At 33.7% G+C, this 13,066-nt stretch overlaps 1 protein-coding gene across 1 annotated transcript in view; it reads right to left on the reverse strand.

Moving 5' to 3' along the window:
* Window positions 1–88: 88 nt before the first annotated feature.
* The window catches only part of LOC128998228 (tryptase-like), a 30,722-nt gene continuing 17,744 nt past the window's right edge, over window positions 89–13,066 (reverse strand). The window contains exons 4-9 of the mRNA XM_054424267.1: window positions 6,771–6,847; window positions 5,208–5,308; window positions 4,572–4,671; window positions 3,585–3,753; window positions 2,104–2,261; window positions 89–1,387 (exon numbers count right to left, since the gene is read on the reverse strand). Of these exons, the coding sequence (XP_054280242.1) occupies window positions 1,232–1,387; window positions 2,104–2,261; window positions 3,585–3,753; window positions 4,572–4,671; window positions 5,208–5,308; window positions 6,771–6,847 (761 nt within the window). The 3' untranslated portion in view covers window positions 89–1,231. The remainder of the gene's footprint in view (window positions 1,388–2,103; window positions 2,262–3,584; window positions 3,754–4,571; window positions 4,672–5,207; window positions 5,309–6,770; window positions 6,848–13,066) is intronic.

A 13,066-nucleotide genomic window follows, 5' to 3' on the forward strand; every position in this document is an offset into this window, starting at 1 on the left:
ACAATACAATTTTTAAGCCTTTTAACCGCCTTTTTTATTTATATTTATATTACAAGCCAGTTTTAAGTAATCAGATATAGTACAACAAATCCTTGGTACGAGTTGCGAATGATTTGACTTGAGCTGGCTTGAGTCCATGTTTAACTCGGACTCAAAAATCACTAATTTTCTGAGGCAGGTGATGGCCGAGTTATCCAGACTGCCGGGTTAACGAGTGCCGAGTTTGCGGGACTCTGCTGTATTGCAACATTCTTAAAGCTACATTTCATAAAACGTAAATTTTGTGCATTGTTTACCTTTATCAATATAAGTACTCAAAATGGACATCTTGTTTTGTAATTATATGCGATCAGCTGTTACCATTATTTCGAAGCAATATGTACAATGTTGGATACCGGTAGTTCAAGGTATAAATAAACACTGAGACTATCGAGTATTTTATTTTTAAACACTAAGTATGACAGTATAAATGTATAATACAGTTTAATTCTTTTGTAGATTTTTATTTGCCACAATAAATAAAAGTTGTGACACAGTAAAATGATCATTATTTACAGTTGACAGCTTAAGTGTATAAACAGCATGAGACATTTGTTTGATAGTCAGTTTTTTAAAAGTATACTACACAACTACAAGTTAAATGGTCATTTCAATGGTTTTACTTTGTATGGTCGCCATTTGATTGAAAAGTATTAAGTATTAAAAAAAAGTTTTTATTTTTCAATTAAAATTCATTTTAACATCTTTAATGGTTTTTACAAATGTTGTAAATCGATCTCTAGATCATCAATTGGTAGATTGTTAACGTATAAGACTTGACATATACAGAAATCAGTCGCCTAGAGTGTTCAGTGCTGTGCTTTCATTGACACATACCTGATTTTGACATTGAATCAATGTCAATCAACCAAATAGAATCAAAGATATCTCATGTTCACTTATACTTATATGCTTAATGATTTCTTATTAAAATAAAAATCCACCATGACTTCAAGTCACAGAGTTGAGATCTGGAAAACTGTATCACAAGGTCCTATTGTTAAAATAAATAACGTAATTTATAAATTAATTTTTAGACTTCACGCTTAAAATTTAATTTTTCAATCGAATAAAGAGGCTACACGATTAGTTCGATATAAATACGAGCAATACATAATGTATGTACTTTGAGTTCCTTCCGTGGAAAAAACATTAATAAATAACTCAAAGAGAGCTTATGTACAGGATACGTTCAAACCATCGCTTTATCTATCCAAGGAACAAATTTCTGTATGTTTGTATAGACGCCTGGGAGATGTTCTCTTCCGCAGCCGATGCCCCAGGACACCAGACCAATCAGAACCTTGCGTCCGTCGATGGTTGTGGTCAGCGGACCTCCCGAGTCCCCCTGAGACAAACATTGAGAATTTTGAAATTTATAAAACATTATTGCATTGTGTACCTGGAGGGACCCTAACCCACCCTTTTTTCAAGAGTAATTATTATTTCTTTCACTAGACAATCCAGCTTAAAATAGGTTCGTAGTTCATAGTTGAAATAAAAAATACATGATGTACTCAGGGCCGTCCGAAGGAGGGGGGGCAACCAGGGCTATTTGTATTAACATAGTATTAAAATATGCGAATGCGACTGACTATTACTGGGGGGAGAGGGGGCGCCACCACCACGTTTGCTCCGGGCACCGCCAACCCTAGGGACGGCCCTGGATGTACTGTAATTTCTGTATGATAATTTATGATATTTTTATTAGTTTTAAAATAAATATAGCTGCTTAAAAAAAGCTTGCTCAATCTGTAGCCATAGTGACTGACCAACAAAACTTCCATCCGCAAGGTGGTACCGATGCAGTTATGCCGAGAAGAATCTTTTCGGATTTTTTCCAGAAGTTTCCTAAACAGTCATAAGGACTCCAGTTCCAGCACAGCTAATTAAGCAGCCAATAAAAAACTATAACCGTATAAAAACAAATTATAAACATGGTCTTTCCATTGTTGGCATTGACAGCTGTTTCAATAAAGGAAACCAGAAAATCGCTGTTTAATTTTGCACCATTATTTTTATATCATCCTGTACTTAAGCAAACATTTCAAGGTAGGTTCTCACCTGGCAGCTATCTCTTCCCCCCTCTTTGAAGCCTGCGCAGAGGAACACGTCATGGATCGTCTCACGTCTTCCCGCAGCTCTGAACCAACGTTGACATCGATCATTCGGAATCACTTCAACATCGACCTCCTGCAGTACTGTTGGAACTGTAGACACTCCTACCAACACAACAGAGAAAAAGGGATGGGTGTTTGGTGAATTGTGGAGCTTAGTACTCTAAGTAGTTTATTTTTTGTGAGGCCGTGAGGATTACCTTAAATTACCTTATTAATTACCTTCTCAGCCAAAATATTTTTACCAGACGTTACAACAAACAAAACAAAATATTCACTTTTAACATCATTTTATTTTATTTAAGTCATAAAAAATTAACCAATATTACACAAGAATAAATTTTCTACCGGTTAAAAAAAAAATTTTATATTTGTAGTAAGCAATTTTTATACTTAATTTTGTAGAATAATTTTTTTCTAAAATAAAACTTATAGTGAAAAATCAAAGCTAAACACTAATTGAGTAAAATGAAAAATGTTACTGAGGAATATTCTGCGATTTCTGTAGCCGTTGTGGCAGAAAAAAGCTACAGTTGTTTTATGAACAAAACAAATAATTACTAAAAATTTATATTTAACTAGAAAATATTTTATCTTGTGAATTTTACAAGGCCGCAAAGTATTAATGGATTTATTTATCTATTTAATACAATAATGTAAACAAAATGCATACCTAACTTCTGTTTTTGATTTAGAGATCAATAACCACCAAGAATGCAAAAATTGGTTTTAGTATTCCTAACTCTCACAGAGCATTGCAGCTCACCTGACTGTGACTGTGTATGGGACCACAATTCAATGACTCTGTCACACTCCACCACCTTCAGAATGTCTTGCTTCCTACTTATTTCTTTCCAAGTGGTATAGCTTGAGTTAAAAGCTGTGGTTTGATAATTGTATTTATTAAATAATCTTACGTCGCTCCTCAGTTAAGTATTGAGAGCGAAATCACCTTTTTCTCAAAGATACTTGACATTTCAATTACTATCTCTTACAACAGTCAACTACATTAATGAACCTCAAATATAAGTCCGTTTCTTTGATAGTCTTGGAAGTGCATTACTGTGCATTTATATTATATAGTTAGCCAGTTGTCTTACCGATTAAAATGGGATACGAATAGCATTGACTTTTAGAATTGAAGCATCTATATGGACTAGGTGTTTCCAGTTTATATTTAAAAAGAACAACTGACATAAAGTGTAGAGTCAAAAATTCAATTTTCTGCTTTAATTTGTGTCACTGAAATGGTTTGCATGACATAAAAGATGCGAGAGCTTACAACAAGTTTCACTTGGTTGAAAATTTAAGGTATTTGACAGAAATCAATACTTTATATCAACACACTGTTGATGGATCAGTTAAACATGGCGACAACTTTACCATGCCTAGTTCTAGGGATTTAGCGTTTGAGTGTGTGTGACTGACCGTGTCTTGTCCTGCCCCAGCCAGCCACAGTCGCAGTCTTGCCTACAAGTTTGGCCGTAGTATCAGGCAGGCACACGGGAATGATATGCTGTTTGAACAACACCGGGCGATCCAACTTGACAAGGGCAACGTCGTTCCTGAAGTCTGTCGGACTGTACTGGGGATGCACCTAAAAATACAGCAAACTTACAGACTTTTGATAAAATATCTTTAATTCAATTAAATTACTAAGCTGATTTATCCAAAATATTTCATTTATTCTTAAGATTAAACGGAAATATGCATGAAGTCCTGTAATCATACAACATGTAGTCGATGTAACCTGTTCAACACATCCAGCGCCTTCATAGCCTAAGCTGACGATGCTGAATTGAAAAATATATATATATATGTTTTTTTAAGAATATACTTCAGTCTTTACATCAGTGGCGGATCTAGAACAGTCACAAGGGGGGGGGGGCGAGCCAGGGGGTCTGGGGCGGTTCAGGGGTGCCCCTCCGAAAAATGTGTGTAAACTAAGTCTCCAAAATGGCAATTCCATACCATTTCTTTGTCCAAAATTAGTGTGACAAATTATTTTACGCAATTTGTATGCAGTTCTGGATTACATGAAGTAAAAAATATATGTATATGTATGCCCGAGGGGGGGGGGCCGACAACCCCTCCCTCTATGGATCCGTCACTGTCTTACAAAGAACAGGAATGATTATATAAATATTTCCGATGCATCATTTGTTGCTGCCGAAATGAATATTTCAGTTTTGTTGATCAAAATAAAAAAAAAAGTTCAATGCCTTAAAAGTGAAATTCAATCTTGTGATAAATAGATAACAATATATCATCCCTTACACTTTGAAAACAATCACTAGTCAATCATTAAAAATGAGATGATAGGTTTCAATGTACTCTATGATTAACTTGCAACAATCATGAAACATTTACCAAAACTCAAATAAAACATTTTTGAAAACTAATATATTTATGTACCTCTTTCCTCTCGACATTGAATTCCTCGTGATGGAGCTTCTCTGATTGGTCACGAACATCCCACTCTCCCAGCCGAACCTTCAGGTTTGAGTTTGTAGTTCTACAAACAATTTTAACATTAAGTCCCAAATATTAATTTTGTATATCAAGATATTTGATCAAGTCTGAGACCTAATCACAATTTGTTTTTAATGACCATCAAAACAGAATATCATGCCTAGCTTGTCTCAGTGCTTCAATATAAGCCAAATTCCATTGCTATGTGACAAAATGTACCTTTTTTTTTAATGGTTTGTCAATCTAAAATCCTCCCTTAGGAAAAGTCTTCCAACATTATTATATATTGTAATTGAAAGATACTGTTGTGTCCACAAATATTTAATATACACACTTGAAACTAATGTCTACATTTTAAGACTCCTTCAACACATTTGCTAAACTGTTGTGTCCGCTTATAAACTTAACCTAGGTGTCATCATGGATAAGGAACACTTGCAATCTTTAACTGTATGGGAATTGCAAACTTGTAGCATAAATGAGTGGGAAAAAACAACAAGTCATCAAGTGTTATAGTGTTACATAGCCTAAATTGAACACAAATAAACACGTTAAGATTTAAAATTCTGCAGTACTTACGTAGCAACACAGTGAGCTGCTGTCACGACCCAGCGATTGTTGAGAAGAGCTCCTCCACACGATAACTTCTTGGTCAGGAAACCTGTCTTGATAATGGCCGCCTAAAACATTCATATTGTTGAACACACTCTAGATCGTCACACACTAGAACACAGTTATCTTTCATAACTGTAAATCCAAATACCCCCGCCGCAGCAAACCTGCAGACTAAGCGAATTTCCATTAACCTGATTGGATTTACACTAAAATGCCTCCATAAAAGTAGCACATTTATTTCCTATTTAAATATAATTAGTTAAACGAGTACTTAGGTTTGCTGCAACAGGGAGGGTAAAAAAGATTTTTTTTAATAAAATGATAATAGTTTAGTAAGAAATAAAAGTATTTTCCAAAATCGATCAAAATATGTTCATAAACAAGCAAACTACAACAGTTGACTTATTCTCCATAAGAATAACATGGGAATTTCAAAATTACAATTTTTTAAAATTTTCTCCGTAACAATTAGGCGCATAATAACGCTTCAATATACTAAATTATTTGTTTTTTTAAGCTCTACATAATGGTTTAAAAAGAAATTGTGAAATTTCGTGTTTTTAGGGTCAAAAATGGGAAAAACCTATTTTTACCCCATAAAGACCCCCATAAACCCCCGTTCCCATAGTCCGATCATGCTGGTTCGCGAACTCATTCAAGTTTATCCCGCCTTACACCTTCAAACCAAATTTTATCAAAATCGGACAAAAATTACTCAAGTTATCGTGCGGATGGACACACATATATATATATATATACTGTATATATATATCTATATATAGATATATAAAAATTTGAATGAATGGTGTTTTTGGCCTCTGGGGACATCAAAATGAAAAAGTAAATCGGTCCCGGGCTTAGGTCTTACCATGAGACCTACAGTAATAGCTACTTCCCTATAGGGAAATTCGCTAAAACCATGTATTTAAAATAAGAGTTTATTGAAATTAAGACACTGAACTTTTAAATAGATAGAAGTACACTGCCATCAACACAGTGATTATAGAATACATGAACAGCTGTTAATTCATTTTCTGCTATTATGAGCTTCTGAACCTCCGTTTCGAGATTACAGTTTTAAAAACCGAAATTTGTCATCCAGTATATATACTGAACACTTGAGATTCCCGGTTGATTTCCAAATCTATTTTATTCATCATTGCCTCAACAATTGATTTTATTCAGTATAATTAGGTTTATATACCTCATGATGTCAATCCTAATTTTGGTTTCCGACAACTAGTTCCAAAAACACAGTTTAATTGTATATACAATATTCTAATGATTTTACGAAGCAAGTGGCTTGTAAATTGTTGTCCCTAAACTAGTCACGCCTGAGAGTAAATTAGGATTGAAGACGTAATGTATGTAAACTTATTTATATTATTAAATCCAAACATTGAATATAATCTAATGCTTTATTGATCTTCTTTAAATCAGTTCTGGAAACAAAAAAGAAATAAAAAAAATGCTCACACAAAAAATAAAAAGAGTAAAATCTATTGTGATGGAGGAAAGGTACAGCACCTGCCAAGGGTGAGTGCCAAAGTTTGAGTTGTGACCTCCAACAATCCTGTGACTTCTGGTGTAAAGTTCCCCACAACCTGGAGACAAAGAAAATGTTGCTAGTCAGCTGGCTTGTTAGCTAAACATCATCAGCTGATAGATAAACAACAGCTGTTAGCCAAACAACTTGCTTTCTAAGTGGATTTTTTATAACGAAGCAGCATAGTATATTTTACTCCAAGGGTTGAAAATAATTTTTGTAGGCTTGAGATTGTGTTTAAGGCTTAACATAAACTTGGAAATGTTTGAACTGCTTTTGCCCGAGGTGCAAACATAATTTTTCATTGCAGCATATAAGCAATACTGTGTGTAGTAAAATTTAAACAAAATTAGCTTTTAAGAACAAAAAGATCCTGGTTTGTCAAACACAAATATAAAAAACATCAACTGTACAGTCATTTGAATTTAATGGTTGGTAAGCAACAGCAATGTGATAGTGAAGGAAAAAGTTGAATTTCTATAACTTAATAGTCCAGGCGCTAAACGGGTTGAGTATGCACTGAAAGTCTGACAAAATTTGAATTTTGATTATTGTTGGGGACATCTAGTAGATGAAAAAAATCGATGATGTCGCATTTCTAGGGTGGTCACAACTCGGGGGGGAGGGGGGGAAGCTGCGCGGGTCATCGGTTTACGTTTCCGCGTCTAACTCACAAATGGTTAATGATAGAAAGGTGAATTAAGCGTCTATCTACGCCTAAATATATTGTCTTTTAAAAAGGTTATTACAACCTTTCTTCTATCTCTTATACTTTAGGCGCTAATCAACATTTATTGCAAAACATAAAATTTAAAAATACTTAAAAATGAAATATCGGAAATATTGCGCTTGTTTAGGGCATGTTACAAACTATTTATGGTTAGAAAAACTAACAAGTAGTACAACAACACCAAGTTTAAAGAAATCCGTGCAAAAACAACAGAGCTACGTTGATTTCAGTAAGAGTTAACGTGGAAAATTCGTAGTTGTACCGAGGCGCGCATGGACGGTACGTAGCCCACAGTCGATATAGGTTTGATGTTGTAAGTAACTATGGGAAAGCTGAATTTTTCTATGCTGTTAGACCATGTTGCGATTATCATTTTCCCGAAAGTCAACACTCCTCCCCCCTTGTGCTTTCCTCTAACCCCCCTTTTTAGATAAATTTACAGCGTCTTAGCAATTAAGCTATAACTTTAAAACGGGTAAGGATAATAATGCAATATTTTATTAATCATTTTGCGTTACGATAATCTACAAAAAGAATTGTTAGATGAATAAATGATAAAGAAGATAGATGATGAAGAAGAAGAAAATGTGTTCATTGTAATAAAATATCAATACAGTGTTTTTTTTTTTTTATTTAAATGCAAAGAACAATGGTCAAAGACCGTCTGTTTTGTGTTAGACACACTGATTTTAAAATATTTTAAAACCGTTTAAAAAATACCAAGAATCACATACAATTATTCATCAAATAAACTGATTTCCACTACAGAACATACACAAATAGCACTACATACTAATAAAGATCAGATAACAATTGAATGAATAATAAAATTAAAATGTAGCCTACTGAGAATCTGAATTTTTCCTACAAACAGTTAATAATTCATAAAACAAACCTGTTACTTTTATAATTTACTTTGATAGATACTTAACAAACAATATTTTATAAATTTTTTAAATTACATAGATTTTTCCAATTTTTGTATCGATATCTCAATTCTTAAATTTAATAATTATACTCCATTATCAATTCCCACCCTTTACTCCACGCCTCTTTATGAAAATTTCCAAGTGCCCGCCAATCTTTGTCATTTAAAAATTCAAAAAAACTCATATTCATTTAAGTATAACTTGTTAGACCAAAATTGACGTATCTTGTTTTAAATTGGAGATTCTGCTATAAAAGGGTACACGTTTCATCCCGGTTGAGATTACATAGTGAACATACACAAATTTTATTTTCCATATAGAGTTAACTTTTTATTAGATGACCCCTTTTAATTGTAAAAAATGTTTTTAGGGATGGTTACGAATAAAAAATATATATCCACAATTTTCCAATATGGCCAACAACTTTGTTATTTCTTATGGAATACGCTGTATTTTAGTATTCTTTTACAATTTAAAAGCTATTTTCTTATTCGTGACATTTTTTCTCTAAACCTACCCCATTTAGGAGTTACAGCGTGTTATATCTAAAAGAAAGGCTTGTGGTGTACATTCGGCATCCTGTAGCTCATAAACGAGTAAGTTGAGAGAGAAAGTGCAAAGAATAAATAAGTCACATATAATGCCTCGTTCAAAAAAATATATAAAATACGTTAAAAAATACTGATTTTGTTGTTTTAAAAATGGCCACCATTTTCCAAAATGCTAGCTTACTTTGATATTGGAACAATTTATTTTATGGTTTTTTTTAAATGTAGATGTGATTTGAAAACTTGTGTATTCTTTGTATTTCCGCTCTTAAACTTACGTTTATGAGCTGTGAGGATGCAGGATGTACTCACAAACCATTTCTTTTTCGATGTAACTCCTAAACAAGTAGCTTTAGAGAAAAATGTCAGGAATAAAAAGGTTTAAAAGTTGTGCGTTTACATTCTAAAACAATCATAAAATACAGGGTATTCCATAGGACTAACAAAGTTGTCAGCCATATTGGAAAATGGCGAACATATTTTTAAAATTCGAGACCACTAAAAAAAAAAACATCTTAAAATAAAGGGTAGTGGCCCATAAGAAGTTAACTCTATATCTCATAATAAAAAAGTTATCTATTGGTTCACTTTAGGTGAGACACCCTGTATAATAAAATGAGGCTCTGGCGTACAGCAGCAAATGCACGATATTCATTCATATGTATCCACTACAGTCTGTATATGTAGGAATGAGCTACATAACGTTAATATAATCTATAAAGCGGCAAATTCAAATACAAAAACCATAAAATACGTAATTTTTTTCATTGTTGCGGTGCACAAAAAAGCCTGAATCCTGTAAAATCAATATGCTGTACTATCTATAGCTACTATATGCAAACAAACTGTTAATAACTATGTTTCATTTTCAAATGTAAACTATGCACCCCAAATTTTGTATCAAACATTTTGTTGTGCGACCTCGTGTAAAAAATCTACAAAGAAAAGTTTCATAAATTAATCCGTAATAAAATAGTTTTTTATGTTTATGATATTTTTTAACTATGAATATTTAGGATACCATGGTAAACACTTGTTGTAGAATATCGTAACGCAAAATGATTAATAAAAGATTGCGTTATTATCCTTACCCGTTTTAAAGTTATAACTTAATTTCTAAGAGACTGTAAATTTATCTAAAAGGGGGGGGGTAGAGGAAAGCACAAAGGGGTAGGAGTGGGGACTTTTGGGAAAATGCTCATCTCAACATGGTCTAATAGCATAGAAAAATTCAGCTTTCCCATAGTTAATTACAACATCAAACCTATATCGACTGTGGGCTACGTACCGTTCATGCGCGCCTCGGTACTACTACGAATTTTCCACTATTTTCCATATTTTAAAATCAGTGTGTCTAACACAAAACAGACGGTCTTTGACCATTGTTCTTTGCATTTAAATAAAAAAAAAAAAACACTGTATTGATATTTTATTACAATGAACACATTTTCTTCTTCTTCATCATCTATCTTCTTTATCATTTATTCATCTAACAATTCTTTTTGTAGATTATCGTAACGCAAAATGATTAATAAAATATTGCATTATTATCCTTACCCGTTTTAAAGTTATAGCTTAATTGCTAAGACGCTGTAAATTTATCTAAAAAGGGGGGTTAGAGGAAAGCACAAGGGGGGAGGAGTGTTGACTTTCGGGAAAATGATAATCGCAACATGGTCTAACAGCATAGAAAAATTCAGCTTTCCCATAGTTACTTACAACATCAAACCTATATCGACTGTGGGCTACGTACCGTCCATGCGCGCCTCGGTACAACTACGAATTTTCCACGTTAACTCTTACTGAAATCAACGTAGCTCTGTTGTTTTTGCACGGATTTCTTTAAACTTGGTGTTGTTGTACTACTTGTTAGTTTTTCTAACCATAAATAGTTTGTAACATGCCCTAAACAAGCGCAATATTTCCGATATTTCATTTTTAAGTATTTTTAAATTTTATGTTTTGCAATAAATGTTGATTAGCGCCTAAAGTATAAGAGATAGAAGAAAGGTTGTAATAACCTTTTTAAAAGACAATATATTTAGGCGTAGATAGACGCTTAATTCACCTTTCTATCATTAACCATTTGTGAGTTAGACGCGGAAACGTAAACCGATGACCCGCGCAGCTTCCCCCCCTCCCCCCCGAGTTGTGACCACCCTAGAAATGCGACATCATCGATTTTTTCATCTACTAGATGTCCCCAACAATAATCAAAAGTCAAATTTTGTCAGACTTTCAGTGCATACTCAACCCGTTTAGCGCCTGGACTATAATGGCTGATCCATAGGAAGAAGGTAGTAATTTTGAACCTATACTACAGTAGAACCTAGATAACAAGACTCTCATGGGGATTTTAACATTAGTCTGGTTGACTTCTTATTGAGGTTTGCAATAACATGTGTTTAGAGGTAAAATAAATTCAAGGGGATTTGAAAAATACACTTGTTATCAAGAGTGACTTGTTATTGAGGGGCTTCTTATCAAGGTTCCACTACTTTCTTCTTCTTAACGAGTTCTCCACTACGTTTGAGTGAAAAACACCAAAGGAGTGGACAACATTGTTTAACACACCAAGGGAGTCGACAACATGTTTAACACACCAAGGGAGTCGACAACATGTTTAACACACCAAGGGAGTCGACAACATGTTTAACACACCAAGGGAGTCGACAACATGTTTAACACACCAAGGGAGTCGACAACATGTTTAACACACCAAGGGAGTCGACAACATGTTTAACACACCAAGGGAGTCGACAACATGTTTAACACACCAAGGGAGTGGACAGACAGGCTAGAAAAGTTTTTTCTTCTCAGATTGTAAAATTAAAAAACACTTATCTCCAAAATATTGATTTACAATTCACTTACCTAATTGTTTATAATTTTTAACATGTGGAAGAATATTGTGAATGTGGAATAAATGGGTCATCGTCTGTTTGAAAAGTTAGCTACTTCCCTTAAAGGGTTGTATGTTAAATATGCATGTTTATAAATTTAATCAATAAGTGTAAATACCAGTAAACCCATTTATGACCAGTTAGATCAGTTTATTGTAGAGGCATTTTAGAACTATTTAAGAGCAGAGTTAGTTTTTTTATTAATTAATTTTATTAATTGGGTAATATGGGTTAAGAGGGGGGCTCAGCCATAACCATACAAGTACAGTAGAGTCCCGCAAACTCGGCAGTCTGGATAACTCGGCCATCTGGCTCAGAAAATGAGTGATATGGACTCAAGCCAGCTCAAGTAAAATCATTCACAACTCGTACCAAGGATTTTTTGTACTATATCTTATGATTTAATACTGACTTGTAATATAAAAAATGAGATTAAAAAAGCTTAAAAATTGTATTGTCCTTATTTTTAACCCTAGTTCCCGATAACCTGGCATTTCACAAACTCGGCACCCTTCCAGTCCACATTATGCCGAGTTTGCAGGACTGTACTGTATTTGACTTTAAACATTTTAAACATTTTTAAAAGCTCAGTAATCTAAAACCACAAAAAATAGAAATTAAAATTTCAGTTCTATTTAATAAACCTTCAGAAACATCACACAAGTATTATTACATTTTAATAAGAGAAACATAGAACAAATAGTTCTGACTGAACCCTCTTCATAACGTAATATAAAAACTCCATTACATTGATATATAAGACGGTGTAAGTGATGAAATCGTGATGGCGGTGAGGTGCAGACAACCAAGAACAGTGCTGAGGCTTACCCAGGAAAGGGGTCGGGGAAATACCAAAATTTTAAAACTAGCAAAATTCAATTAATTTAAAAATAATATTATAATTTATTCATTGAGTTAACTGAGTTTCAAAAGAGAAACCATCCTCCATTCCCCTACCCCTGGAGAGTGCAGCCATGTGCTAGGTGATCGGGGCGGCAAAGAGAGCAGTTGAGACTTTCAAACTTCAAATTTACTTGTCAGTTTTCACCTTAAAAGTTATAATTGTTATAGAAAAAACAAATAAAAATTTATTTGTTTTTATCCAGAATGTGCTTTTTTATAACAAACATTTTGTCAATAAGTAAGAGATATAACCTACGGGGGTAC

The sequence above is a fragment of the Macrosteles quadrilineatus genome, unplaced genomic scaffold, assembly GCF_028750875.1.
Source record: "Macrosteles quadrilineatus isolate MER2022 unplaced genomic scaffold, UCM_ALF_1.0 Scaffold_7__1_contigs__length_78375512, whole genome shotgun sequence".
In the NCBI taxonomy this organism is placed as follows: Eukaryota; Metazoa; Arthropoda; class Insecta; order Hemiptera; family Cicadellidae; genus Macrosteles; species Macrosteles quadrilineatus.